At 40.8% G+C, this 14,964-nt stretch overlaps 1 protein-coding gene across 1 annotated transcript; it reads left to right on the top strand.

Annotated features, from left to right (window-relative positions):
- Positions 1–246: 246 nt before the first annotated feature.
- Positions 247–12,546, top strand: cfdp1 (craniofacial development protein 1). Its single transcript, XM_004556246.3, has 7 exons — positions 247–488; positions 1,270–1,393; positions 1,630–1,855; positions 2,328–2,437; positions 4,053–4,184; positions 9,125–9,283; positions 11,002–12,546. Exons 1-7 carry the CDS (start codon positions 419–421, stop codon positions 11,090–11,092), a joined length of 912 nt encoding a protein of 303 aa, XP_004556303.2. The 5' UTR covers positions 247–418; the 3' UTR covers positions 11,093–12,546.
- Positions 12,547–14,964: the final 2,418 nt, after the last annotated feature.

The following is a 14,964-nucleotide window of genomic DNA, read 5'->3' as shown; positions in this document are numbered from 1 at the left end:
CCAAACACAGCTGGATTATGTATTCACTACAAGCAGCCAGAATCTGTCCAGTTTGTGATGCTAAGAGCAGTCTTCCTGCAGAGGTTTTGTTTCAAGTCTTTGGCCAGCTAGTGACATCTATGAAGCACACAGATTTAATACACGGGGTTTGTTTCGTTCCGTTTTCCCCGCCTGTCTTCTGTGCCGCATTTCAGTCCAGTAGGTGGCGCATATGTTCCTTAAGATAGTTTACCAACCGCCATTAAACCAGAAGAAGAAGAAGACAAACCGCCGAAGAAGAAGAAACAGAAGTCATTTTGTATTTTCGTTCGTTTAACATGTTTCAGGTGTTCAGTTTATTTATGCCCGTCACAGAGTTTTAAGGGTAACGTTTGTACTTTGCATCGTTAGCGAGGAGGAACTTATTAGCAGTGACAGCATGATGAACTATTCCGACTATGACTCTGATGGATATTCGTCGAATGAAGATGCAGACTATGTCCCATCAGGTGAGGACTGTAAACACTATGGTGAGGTTTCTGCCATTCAGTGAAGAAAAAGAAGAACCTTAAGTATCATTAACTGAGCTGCAAACGACAGGCAGAAACATGGTTACTGACACTGATGGTTATTGATGGCTCTCTTTCCCTGTGTTGAAATAAAGCATGTTAAAGCTGAGAAATTCTTCGAAAGCTACGAGTGCTTTTTTTGATTCGTTTCCATTCAACTGTTTTCACATCAAATCAAATTCAGATCCAGACGCAAACACTCACAAAATAATGCACACAGCCTGAGTAGCACGTGCAATAGTGCAATACAGTAGTTACAAAAAGCGCCTTACTCACCCTCTTTAGTACTTGTGACTTGGAGCCCTAAAACATGGAGTTGACATCGCCATGGCAGCTTAAAAAAAGCCTGGATTATTGTAGACTTTCTAGTAGAAAAACTCAGACTGCAGCTGTTAATCTGGAAGCTCAGTCAGGTGTGAGATTATACAGTCCAAACAGGCAGATGCAGTCCTGATATACCAAGATGAAGCCTGAGTTCTCTTGGTGATATGGTTCAAGTCATAATTTTCACTTAAAAAATAGTGCTAATCAGTCAAATCAGCTGTGTCAAAACATGCTGAGTTAACTCTCATTGTTAGCTTTAAATGCAGTTTCACATCCACATTGATTAAAAAGCCTGATGAAATGATGCCCTCTTAGTACAGTTAAGTTGATTTGATTATTCTTGATATTGATCTTGTTATGCATCATTTACACTGCTTCCTGTACTTTTTCACCTCAGATGATAACCTCAGCGAGGATGACATAAATGAGTGTGAGAAGGAGGACCCTCTTCATGAGGATGACAGTGTGCCCCATTCTGAGCCCATCAGCAAGAAAAAAAAGAAAAAGGACATCAGTGTGAGGTAAGAGGTTTCGACAGCACCGTTCAATGAGAGGACAGTGTTTCCAAATGGAGAAAATGTAGTTAAATCTGTTTGTGTTCTCTGATGGCGGGAACACTGGACCATTTTCATTCTTTGAAAGTAAAACTTTTTATGGCTTCATAAAATAGACTACAGTTGATGTCCAAAAAAGTAAATGTCATCAGATCCTCATGATCTTGAGTTTTAGTCGCTGGTGTCACTTAAAACATTTACAGAAAGAGAAAGAAGAGATTACTGAAAGTAGACGACAAAGATGAAGATGTTGGTGGAGCTAAAGAGGCGGATAACCCACAAGAAGAAGTGAAAACACCCACTAAGGCAAAGGCTCAGGATGATGAGGCAAAACAGAAGAAAAAGTCAGATGAACTTTGGGCCAGTTTCTTATCTGACGTTGGATCCAGACCCAAAGAGTCTGCACCACAGTCGGGTACCGCACAGAAGGTAAATATCTTTGAAACTTTGATATTTGATTTTGCCAGGTTTTTAAATGTGTTCGAATTTAAAGCTTGGACGATTGCTTTGATTTGCATAAACCACCTTTGAGACATGAACACTTTTAGTCATCTTATGTCCAAAATATCTGTGTGTGGGGGTTTTCAAATTGAAACTGAGCTGAACAGACTTTGATTCGATACCAATTTGCACCACAAGATGGTGTAGTAACTCAAGTTGGCACTAGTCTTGCCCAACAGCAAAGGAAGATGAAATCAGGGGAGAGACACTTGTGGGCTCTGTAGTTTGGGCACTGTGAGGCTGCTGTTTTGATCTGGTCTCTAACTGGGAAAACAACTTGCAAAATATCAAGTTGATTAAACTCACATTGGAGCATTGTTGTGTTGAACAGCATTGTTCTCTGTGTGTCTGTTTTCTATATACTTACTTTCTAGTATCGTTCTTTTGTTTTTGTCTTCAGGATGATTCCACAGTTTCCAAGACTGTTTCTACGGTGACTGAAACGAAGTCGTCAGGTCCTGCTAAAGTCACCATCACCAAAGTTTTTGACTTTGCAGGCGAGGAGGTTTGGTAAGCTTCTGTTTTAAAAGCATTTGCACACTAATCAGCAGGTGGACACACACCATCTGGTCTGATGGCAGTGTAGTAGGCGGATGTCTCAGTTGGTAAGAACAGGACCATTTTGTGAATGAGCGTCGGCTAAACTCTTATCATGTCCACACAGTCCAGAGATGTGCTTAGTTTCTGACACTAGTAAAACTTGAAAATACTGTTATTTAAATGAAGAAGTGTGGTACAAAGATTATTTGATTTTGTTTTTTTAAGCAGTGGTTATTTGTGAACAGTAGCATTCCAGCATTATGCCTTAATCTGGTTGTCATCATATTAATGCAACATTTCAAAGTGATAGGGAGCCCTGAGGCCTGCATTGTGAAGCAGTATTTGTAGTTAGTAAGGTGACTTCAGTTTTGACCCCAGAGTTTTAAAGGCTATATTGCTATGGTAACAACACAGCACCCTATATCACAATATGCTCGAGATATTAAGGAGTTCTCTTGAAAATGATATTCCTAGAATACAGTTGACCTCAACTGCAGACAATCGAAGGATTTCAAGTTTCTTTTCTTTAATGAATATGAAGAAAGTTGGCTTAGAAAACACAGTTTTGTTGGGCTGCATCATTGTGCTGTTGGATGTCTTTTCGTGATAGAGAGAGGAAGCTGCAGCTTGACCATAAATTATATGCTGACTGAGCCATGGAATAAATAAAAGCTGCTTTGGCTGGATTTTTTGATACTTTCATCTGTACACAGGCTCCAAATGCTTATAGTTCTTACAGTCTTTTTGGGGGGGTTGTTAAGCTGCAAATATGAAACCCTCCTGCTGTTGGCCCTGTTTGCTCTATTCAGTTTTGACACAGACATCTTGTTTATGTGTCTCCAGTTGCTTAGAGGCATTATGGTCATGAAAGCGTGCCTCGGACTCATGGAAAGGTTAGTTTTGTGTTTGTGCGCTCTGGTGAAACTCAGCTACAGTGGTGTGTGACGTGATGGCAAAGTGTACTGTAGTCCTAAGTCTTTAAACGGGCAGTGGAAGACTTGATTTTTAATGACTTTCAATCAGAATCATGGATTTGAGAACATTTTCTGTTGTTATTCCGGCTTTCAGCCAACCACTGAGAATTTTCTAGCATCTGTGCTGCGCAAGTACTCATGGAACTTCTAAAGTGCATCGTTTAACTCCCTGTCCATCTAGCACAGTATGGGCTGATGGCAGTATGCTTACATGCCTAAAATTTAAGCCCAGTTTGTGCACAAAGATTGGGGGAAGATCCTATATCATAAATTACTCACAGACTATTCATGAAGATTCCTTTAGCCTGCATTTATGTGACTGCATTGTTGAGTCTATATGTAATACCTGGTTTATCCAGCAGTTATTATGTTGAAGAACACGGTGCAAGTCTTTGCTCTACATGTTTCTCTTGTATGCATGAGTCTAATCTCACTGTATCACACACTACTTGCACGTTTAAGACCTGGAACTCCCTCTGTTTTTGTTGTTTAATGATGTTTAATGGAAAGGTGTGCTCCATAGGCTTGCTGGATACTGAAGCAGTTTTTATCTGTCTGCATGTTTTTTTTAATACAGTTTAACAGAATACACATTTGTCTCCATCTTTCAGGGTGAATAAAGAGGTTTCAGCTGACTCCAGGGAAGCAAAGAGTTATCTCAAGAGCCAGAGCATCAAAGAGGACGAGAAGAGCGACAAAGAGAAGATGTCATCACCCTGCTCTCCACCACTCCCTGGTTCCAGGTACACAAATACTACTCTAGGATTATTACTGCTGCAGGATTACTCTACCATTTCCATATCATTGGATATTTAGTACCAGTGCACGAGCGTGGTTGTTGCTTAAAAAATGCTGAAAAATCAAGATTGGTTTGAAGAAATAAATGCTAAAAATTTGTACTGTAAAACTGCACAGTCGGTGTGGATGGTTGCAATGAGAATAGGTGAGTCCGAAAAAATCTAGTGTGTAAAGGCCTTAAGGAGTGGAAAAGAAATTGTCAGTCCATCACGGGGAGTCCCCCAGCAGCCTGAGCCTATACCGGTATAAAGGAGGATTCTGTACCACCTGAATCCAGTCTTAAGTGCTCTGCTTTATCAAAAAGGAAAGTTTTAAGTCTAATCTTACAAGTAGAGAAGGGTGTCTGTCTCCTAAATCCAAAGTGGGAGCTGGTTTCACAGGAGTGGCGCCTGATGGCTGAACACTCTGTGTGCCATTCCACTTTTAAATATCCTAGGAACCACAGGTAAGCCCATAGTCTGAGAGCGAAGTTTTCTATTAGTATAATAAAAAACTGTTGTTTTTAAGAATTGTGATATAGCTAGATATTGTTTAGGTTTGGTGACTTTCCTCATATTATATACATTCTGGTCCTGTGTCACCTTTCGGCATCACATTCCTTGTTGCTGATCAGTTTTTATCCCTCAGCCACAAAAGGCTCATGGAGTATTATTGTCACCCGGCGGGCGACGTGGACGCCCAAGTTTGTGAAGGTGATAACTCGAGAACCAGGCAATGTAGGACTCTCAAATTGACACCATGGCTGCATCTTCTAAAAATCTTGGGCGAGCTTGAATCTCAGTGACCTTGAACTCAAGGTCAGAGGTCAAGTTATCTGAGAATCTTGTGAATGCGTTAACTCAAAAAGGAAGTCACCTAGGACTTTCAAATTGATAATACACGTCTGTCTGCTAAGATCCTGAGGAGTAGCACTGGTGTTCGCCAGGATTTTTGACGTAGTCTTCACACTCCCGTGAGACTGGTTTGTCCCAGCGCACCCTTTGGGTGAGACAGGAGACCTTATACGTGCTGTCATCCCACCAACACTCTTCTGCGTAATCAGTCTACAGTGGGGCAAAAAAGTATTTAGTCAGCCACCGATTGTGCAAGTTCCCCCACCTAAAATGATGACAGAGGTCAGTAATTTGCACCAGAGGTACACTTCAACTGTGAGAGACAGAATGTGAAAAAAAATCCATGAATTCACATGGTAGGATTTGTAAAGAATTTATTCGTAAATTAGGGTGGAAAATAAGTATTTGGTCACCTCAAACAAGAAAAATCTCTGGCTCTCACAGACCTGTAACGTCTTCTGTAAGAAGCTTTTCTGTCCCCCACTCGTTACCTGTATGAATGGCACCTGTTTGAACTCATCATCTGTATAAAAGACACCTGTCCACAGCCTCAAACAGTCAGACTCCAAACTCCGCCATGGCCAAGACCAAAGAGCTTTCGAAGGACACCAGGAAAAGTATTGTAGACCTGCACCAGACTGGGAAGAGTGAATCTACAATAGGCAAGCAGCTTGGTGTGAAAAAATCAACTGTGGGAGCAATCATCAGAAAATGGAAGACATACAAGACCACTGATAATCTCCCTCGATCTGGGGCTCCACGCAAGATCTCATCCCGTGGGGTCAAAATGATCATGAGAACGGTGAGCAAAGATCCCAGAACCACACGGGGGGACCTGGTGAATGACCTGCAGAGAGCTGGGACCAAAGTAACAACGGTCACCATCAGTAACACACTACAACGGCAGGGAATCAAATCCCGCAGTGCCAGACGTGTTCCGCTGCTGAAGCCAGTGCATGTCCAGGCCCGTCTGAAGTTTGCCAGAGAGCACATGGATGATACAGCAGAGGATTGGGAGAATGTCATGTGGTCAGATGAAACCAAAGTAGAACTTTTTGGTATAAACTCAACTCGTCGTGTTTGGAGGAAGAAGAATACTGAGTTGCATCCCAAGAACACCATACCTACTGTGAAGCATGGGGGTGGAAACATCATGCTATGGGGCTGTTTTTCTGCCAAGGGGACAGGACGACTGATCCGTGTTAAGGACAGAATGAATGGGGCCATGTATCGTGAGATTTTGAGCCAAAACCTCCTTCCATCAGTGAGAACTTTGAAGATGAAACGAGGCTGGGTCTTCCAACATGACAATGATCCAAAACACACCGCCCGGGCAACAAAGGAGTGGCTCCGTAAGAAGCATTTGAAAGTCCTGGAGTGGCCTAGCCAGTCTCCAGACCTCAACCCCATAGAAAATCTGTGGCGGGAGTTGAAAGTCCGTGTTGCTCGGCGACAGCCCCAAAACATCACTGCTCTCGAGAAGATCTGCATGGAGGAATGGGCCAAAATACCAGCTACTGTGTGTGCAAACCTGGTAAAGACCTATAGTAAACGTTTGACCTCTGTTATTGCCAACAAAGGTTATGTTACAAAGTATTGAGTTGTATTTTTGTTATTGACCAAATACTTATTTTCCACCCTGATTTACGAATAAATTCTTTACAAATCCTACCATGTGGATTCATGGATTTTTTTTTCACATTCTGTCTCTCACAGTTGAAGTGTACCTCTGGTGCAAATTACTGACCTCTGTCATCATTTTAGGTGGGGGAACTTGCACAAACGGTGGCTGACTAAATACTTTTTTGCCCCACTGTAGCTCTGGTCATATTTGCGTATCTGCAGATCATCATCATTATTTAAAAATCACTGACGCTCCCAAGACCTCAAGCCTGTGCAGACTTGATCCAGTGAGAGCACAGACGGCTCCTGTGACCTGTATGCAACAGATTTTGTTGCATGTCAAACACACATCTGGAGTAGCACTAGTGCCAGCTGTGCTTCACCTCACCCCATTCAGATAACAGTGAAATCCAGCTACACTATCCCGCTGTATGCTCTGCAATGCATTTCTGCTTTTTTCCATTTGCAACTTCCAATACAATAGTATTTCCAATACTTTTTGTTGCCACGGTAATAAGTCAGCTAAGGATGTGCACATCTTCCACCCCAGACACAGGAAATCATCTTCCAGCTTACAGGAAGTATGGTGCTTTACAAGCCATTGCCTGTTTATCTCAGCTGTGTGTGTGTGTGTGTGTGTGTGTGTGTGTGTGTGTGTGTGTGTGTGTGTGTGTGTGTGTGTAAAAGGGAACACAACAGGAAAGACCCATTAGCACCACCCCATCATCAGTCCTTGTTGAGGTTGTGTAGTTATCATTTATTTGTAGATTCAGATGATAGTGTTGGTATGTGCTGTTATATAAGCTGGCAGTAATAAGTGTGTGTGTGTGTGTGTGTGTGTGTGTGTGTGTGTGTGTGTGTGTGTGTGTGTGTGTGTGTGTGTGTGTGTGTGTGTGTGTGTGTGTGTGTGTGTGTGTGTGTGTGAGAGAAGTCTGACCATAGAAGCTGTTGGTCCTTCATAAATTAATTTCTGCAGTATGCTGTCTGTGTTTACTTTTTAGTCATCCAGGTCATGGTAGTGGAGCTGGGAAAGAAAGAAGTCCAGTTGCCATGTTTCCAACCTCCTTAGACTATATGAGATACTGTACTACACTCAGGGGCCACTGCATTAACTGTACCTGTAACACAAATAACTAAAATGGGGGAGAAAGATGTTGCAAGTTACAGCTGGGCAATTACTCAAAAATGAATTCATTCTGTTAATAATTGCCCCAGTCTGTGTTTATGTACTGTCCTCATAAAACTATAAGAGTCTGTGTCCACGTTCAGCCTGTGATATAGAAGCATGGCGAGAAACTTGAAAACCAAGCTGACAGTAGGGCTGTTCGATATAACGATATATCTCAGATGACGATATAAAAATGTCTATCGTTTCATTTTACGCTATCGTTTGTTTTGTGGTGTCGCAAAATAAACTGTTTACAGCAATATTTTTTCATCATTTTGATGATCACTGTAGTGGCTATATTAATTTCTTAAAGTTCTCTCTTTCTCTTATATTTAATATAACCACACTACAGACGGACAAGCGCCTGTTTTTATGCGTTGTCATTAGCAACAACGATGGTAACACCATCGCATGTCCGCTTGTTTATTTTCCACATAAGCCTTTCACAATAAAGCTCAAGATCCTGTTGAGACTTTTCAAAATAAACTGAATTATGTGAATGAGGATGCAGGCGAGAAACAAAAGAGCCGTCAGGTGGTAAAAAATAAACCTTAGACTCAAACGTTAGAACAGGCTTTTCCTCGCAGCACACCGTGTAATAAATACAAAGGCTGTTACAACTTATGTCTAAAAATGTATCGTTTCATGCATCGGTTAAAACACTCGACTCCAGCTACACGATGCCCAGCTGGAAACACTTCACGCAAGTCGAGCTGCCCGAGATTCACAGAATTTACAGAACGTGTTACATTTTTGTGATTTATATCGTTATCGGACGATAGATGTCTTATATCGGGATATGAGATTTTGGAAACACTAGTCAGACTGCTGTTGGTGGTGTAATGGTTTTTATAATGGTCATTTTGCACCCTTTGCCTCTTAGTATCTAGTATCAACTGTGCATTATTCATCTACAGTATTGTTGCTGACCTATCACTGTCTGTCCCTTTAGTGTACCCAACACACTCTGTAACAAAGTTTAAATCATCTTAAACTAGTTTCTTAAACATGATGTTATCATGTCAATATGGACCAAAATCTCTGAACAATGTTTCCATCAGCTTTTTGAATCAAAATAGTTTTTCTTTTCTTTTCTTATCTTTTCTTTTTCAATGTTTTTATGTGTTTTTTGTTTGTTTTCATGAAGCCACATCTGCAAGTTTGTTATGCAACCTTAATGACAGTTAAACTGACCTTGAATTTCAAATCTTAAGGGTGTGAATTTGGTGGGTCACCTAAAGGCTTCTCTTTCTGATTTCAGTACTAAGCGTCCAGCAGGCATGTCAAATGTCCTAAGTCGTATTGGGGGAAAGAAGCAGAAAATGAGTACATTGGAAAAGTCAAAAATGGACTGGGATGCTTTTAAATCTGAGGAGGGCATCACCGAGGAGCTGGCTATCCACAACAGAGGCAGAGAAGGGTAAGAGAGTTTCAGCATGTGTGAAGTAATGTTCACTGTGGTCCAGAGGGATGTTCATCAAAACTGGATGTTGTCATTATTTTACGTGACAAAATAATTTAGTAAGATTTGTATATATTTATTTATCATACTTGAACTGAACAAAAAGAAAAAAGGAAGTACGCCTGTCCTACAGACATATCATTAAGTAAAACAACCTTAATAACGTATTTAATATTTAATAACAGCTCATATTTCTTTAGACTCCTACTGATGTTATCAAACTCCTTCCAATAATTATTAACTGGCTACCACATGCTTTCAAGGTGGCTGTAGTTAAACCATTTCTTTAAGAAGTCTTTCCTCGGCCTCATCTTAGCTAACTATAGAGAAATTTCCAACCTTCCTCTTATTTTCAAATTCTTGAAAGACTAGCTATCAAATAGCTAACTGAGAATTTGCAGAGGAATGGTTTATTTGTGGAGGGAGAATCTGCTGGTTGCAGCAGATGACTTCCCCTCCCTGAGCCTGGTTCTGCTGCAGGTTTCTTCCCTTTAAAAAGGAGTTTTTTCTTTCCACATTCGCCAAGTACCTGCTCACAAGAGGTCATTTTAGGGCCTTCACCTTACAATATAACATTCCTTAAGGTGATTGTTGTGATTTGGCACTATATAAATAAAATGAAATTGAATATAATTGTTCTTACTTATCATATTGGTTGTGTATTACTTCTGTGCCAGTAAAAAAAAAGTGGAGATGTCTGCTTGTGCTCTAAATGGGTCGAGATCATGTACTTAATTTTATAGCATGGTAAATAAACATAAGTTATCAATCTTTTGCATGTTAACAGCAAAAACGCTTCAACTTTTAACAGTTGCACAAAGATAGCAGGCAGGCAAGTATCACTCCATTTTTTTAAATTTTATTTATTTTTTGATCGCAAGGTGTGGAAGAAAGTAGGTATGAAAAGAAGTACCTGGTACCAGGTGCCATCACCTAATGAAAAACCCTAAAAACCGTGTTGAGCCAATCTGAGTAGGTCCTAGTGGAAAAGGTTGATAAGTGTTGTGAGGATCTCATTTCTGCTGTAACATTATAGCGTTGAGTTAGTCCCTAATGAGGCTGACCATAAACATTAATCTTGCATTTCTAAACAAAGCAGTCGGTTCATTTCAGCACTGACCAGCATTATACCAAGAGCAGTGCAAACTGGCATCTCAGCAATCAGTAGATCCAGTAGTGAGTGTGTGAATAGTCTGCCAACCAAAACAGTACAGTATGTTATACTGTATTTTTTTTTTACAGTTATTACAGTTTGTTTTTTAAAGATGAAATACCAGAGAGAGTTAAAAACAGATGCTCTGTTTACTGACATGAGGCATTTTCATTGTGTTCCACTGTCTTTGTAGAAATGTGAGTAATCTGGCTGCCTATAAAACAAGATGCATCCTCATCTCATCAGGCTGTGAACATGCAGAGTGAGGCAGCAGTGATGAGTCACAAGATGACTTTTACAGCTGCACACTTGTGCCAGTTGCACACTGTTCTACTAAACTCTGCCCCTTTCGTTCACAATGAATGAGCTCCCCTAGTAGCATATATGCATATATGTGCAATAGAGCCACCCTAAAACACGGGGGTGACACTGTGCTTCTTTAGTAAATGACAACAGCCTGCAGTACCTGGATTGATAAAAGTAGGTCTGATGTTTCTGTTCTTTTCTGTTTGTGTGTGCTTAGGTATGTGGAGCGGAAGAATTTCTTGGAGCGTGTCGACCACCGCCAGTTTGAATTGGAAAAGGCAGTACGACTGAGCAATATGAAGCAATGACACAGACTGACAACACACACTCGCACAGAGAACAATTTTTTTTTTCTTTCCTGCAGCTCTCTTTCTTTCTCTAATGAGACGGGTGCTGTTGTCCCTTTACAGTGAGCTCAAACTACTGTTCTCGCTCGAGTCTATTTCAGGCCCGGTATATTAATAGGCTCAGTTTGTATGGAGGAGGGTTGCTGCGTGTGCTTCCATCCTTGTGTAACCAATAACGAATCTCAGACCTTAACACTGCATCCCTCCTGCTTCCTCAAGTGGCTGATTTAAGACCTCAAGGACGGATTAAAAACCACACTGGTTTATTGTAATTTTTCTTTTCTTTTCTTTTTTCTTTTTTTTTTTTTTTTTTTGCATAATTTCTCTCTGTTATTGAACTTTCATACCCCTCAGGATCTGGGAACATTACACCATCTATAGTGTAAAACCTGACAGGCCAAGAAGCACAAGGACTCAGACGATCTGTCTGTCTTGTTAGGGTAGAGGCTGTAATTATGTATCTTTGTTGGTGCCGACCAAAACCACAAACACAATAATTTTGTTTTCAGTGAGCTCAAACCTGAGCCATGCAGTAGTGGTAATACTCACCATATTGATGACTCCAAAATAGCTGAATCATAATATGGTACGTTACAGCTGCTGTTTATTAAAAGAAAAAATGTTACTTCATCCATAAGACCGTTAAGTACCTCAGTCTGCTGGCTGATTCACAGATCAAAGTGTACTTCGTAGAATTTTAGTATTAGTAATAGTATTTTTTGTTTGTGATAAGCAAACGTATCCGTTAGGTTCAGTGGACAAATAGCTGCAACAGAAAGTGAGACTGATTGGACGTTTCTGTGTTTCCTGGTCCTCGTGTGTGTGTGTGTGTGTGTGTGTGTGTGTGTGTGTGTGTGTGTGTGTGTGTGTGGGGTTGTACCTCTGGTGTTTTATCAATTAAGGAAAACTGTTTGAACTGTCTTATTGCTTTCATCAATAGAATCAGGATAGTTTTGTGTTTAACATTATTCAGATTATCATGGAAACAAATCTGTATTTTGCAGAGTTTGAAGCTCATTATAAAAACCACTGTGTACAGTTAGCAGTTTGTAGTGTTACTGATTTACAAAAAAAGGCCTTATTATTAACACTGCAGACATATGACATTTAAATGTTCAAGAAAAAATAGTTTGCACATCACATGTAATGATTCTGCACATATAGATGAACAGAGTGAGTCTTTTCAGTAGAGATGCACTGATCGATTGGCTGGTTTTCAGCTGATTGGCGGTGACCGTGAATGTGCGAGTTCTGCCTTTCCAAAAGTGTAGCTACTGCATTCAACAACAACAAGTGCAGTTCTCCCACCCACAGCAGTGCACACACTCAAATCAAAATAAACAAGTCATTTGATTTCATGCCAGTATTTTTAATGAACCAAAATGTAGTAATGATTAAATAACATGTGGTTGTCAGTGTAGCATCTGAAGTTTTCTTATTTTCACAGCTCTGCCAATCTGTGTATTAACACTTTCAAAGTCTTCTCTCACTATTTAAATAGATTCAGCTGAACTGCAGGTTGTGGCAGCTGAAAGTAAAACTACTAAGCTTCTGATGATGACCTCTGAAAGATGCTAACAGTGTAGCTAACAGCAGTAACCAGAAAGTGCAGGTCTTAAAGAAACTGCAAGTGGGATTACTGCAGCATAGTTACAGCTGTGGTAACCGGGCCACTGCGTCATGGAAGAAGATGAGACTGAACCAACATTGCTGCAGTCATCTTGAAATACCACTAGCAAGCACTGCTAGATTTAAAGAAAAAACTATGTTTATGTTTCTTCAGAAACACTTAAATCCATGTAAATTTAGAGAACAAGAACTCTTATTAAGGATTGGTGCTGATATTAGCAGTGTGTAAGGACAAACACAAACAGCTGGGTGAAACACATTCATGTTAAAGCTTGGTCCAAAACATTTGTAGCTGACCTTTGAACTTCTGGCATTCTCCACAGCAGCTTCCCACATCACTTACTTAAAATACACGTTGACCTCGGGGTCAGTGACTGTGAACCCCACATCAAGCGCTGCACATTGCTTTGTGAACTTGCTCCCTGAGACACTGATAGACAAGTGTTGAGCATTGCAAATTTTGTGGAAGGTGGTTGGTTTGCCTCAAGATGAAAGCGTCTGAGCTGTGATTTTGGTTATTTGTAGTTGCTGTGAGTCACTGGAAATTAGCATACGGCGCAGCATGTTTACACACTCCAGACAAGAAGTAAGATGTTTCAAGTTTAAGCCCTTGGGGACTGAGGCAACCGCTTGCAGTTTCTGTTGAAGAGTGGGAGGTGACTGTCCATCCATTCATCCTTCCTTCTTTCGCTTATCCGGGGTCGGGTTGCAGGGGGAGTAGCCCAAACGGAGAAGCCCAGACCTCCCTCACCCCGGCCACCTCCTCCAGCTTGTCCGGGGGAACACCAAGGCGGTCCCAGGCCAGCCAACAGATATCTCTCCAGCGTGTCCATGGGTCTGCCCTGGGGCCTCCTCCCAGTGGGACATGCCCACAACACCTGGCATCCTTGTCAGATGCCCGAACCACCTCAACTGGCTGGTCAGTCACCTCCTTTCACTGCTCCTTCACATCGAAAGGAGGTTCACTGACCTATTAACTAAAATCAAAAAATCCAAACTATGGAAACTTATTGAACTTGATGTTGGTACTTAACGAAAGCAGAGGTGGGTGGCAACATGTAGGTATACCAATAATACAAGCTTTATAGAAGTGCACAGGATTTTGAGGAGTTTGGATTTTTTTTCGGGTATAAGAACAAAAACAGCTATAGCTGGTCACATGACATTCTGAAGTCAAAAGTTAAAGATTGCTTGAATTTGAAAGTTAAAAAAAAACTAAACATCCATAGAAATCAACTGAAACAACACAGCAGACAAAGCATTTTATTTCATTCATAGACATGCTCCCAATTTGGCTTTGATTCTGAATTTTATCTGTAAGCCCAAAGACTAGTGGCATTTCTCCCATAGCCACCGTTCATTAGAAGAAAATCATAAAATAGTCTAAGTCAGCAACTTTTGGCACAAGCATTATGTGCAATAAAAATATATTTTATCTTTTCTCTTCTGCATATCCAGTTAAGTGGCTTATCCCAGCTGCCATAGGGCAGGTGGGGGACACACCGTGGCCAGGTTGCCAGCCTGTCACAGGGCTAGCACAGAGAGGCAGACGGCTATTCACACTCAGTTTTAGAATCACCAGTTAACTTAAGCGCATGTGTTTGGACTGTGGGGGGAAGCTGGAGTACCTGGAGAGCACACATGGGGAGAAGATACAAACTCAGCACAGCAAGGCCCCGGCCAGATGAATTCGAACCCAAGACGTTCTTGCTGTGAGACAACAGTCCTAACCATCGTGTAATTCCTGAACATGAATTCAGTTCCTGCATTAACACCATATTTGTAACATGAAGCATGCAGAGGTATAGTTTCCAAATCTAGACTGTAGCCCAGGAGTGGATGAGTGCATGATGGGGGTTTTATTGTTGTTGTTTTTTTAGAAAAAAGATTTAAACTTCTATGATCCACACATTTATTTCTTATTTTCTACATTCTAAAGGCAATGTGTAAATTTGATCAGGTGAAGATCATCAAAGTGTGTTTTATTTGATCCATCTTTAAATAAATACAATAAACTCAAAGGTCTATTGATTGTCCTATGCCAGTTTTTGTACACTAATGTATTCTCTTATTCTAGCAAAGCAGGTACTATAGCTGTGGTTTGGTGATCATCTTGGGGTTTCAGTAAGCAGAGATCAGCACAGCTGTTTTTGAGTCTGGTGTTTCATGAGAGATTTAAATGCATGGACCTATAATGGTGATCT

Source organism: Maylandia zebra, linkage group LG7, assembly GCF_041146795.1.
Source record: "Maylandia zebra isolate NMK-2024a linkage group LG7, Mzebra_GT3a, whole genome shotgun sequence".
Lineage (NCBI taxonomy): Eukaryota > Metazoa > Chordata > Actinopteri > Cichliformes > Cichlidae > Maylandia > Maylandia zebra.
This window is presented reverse-complemented; position numbering and strand designations above follow the sequence as displayed.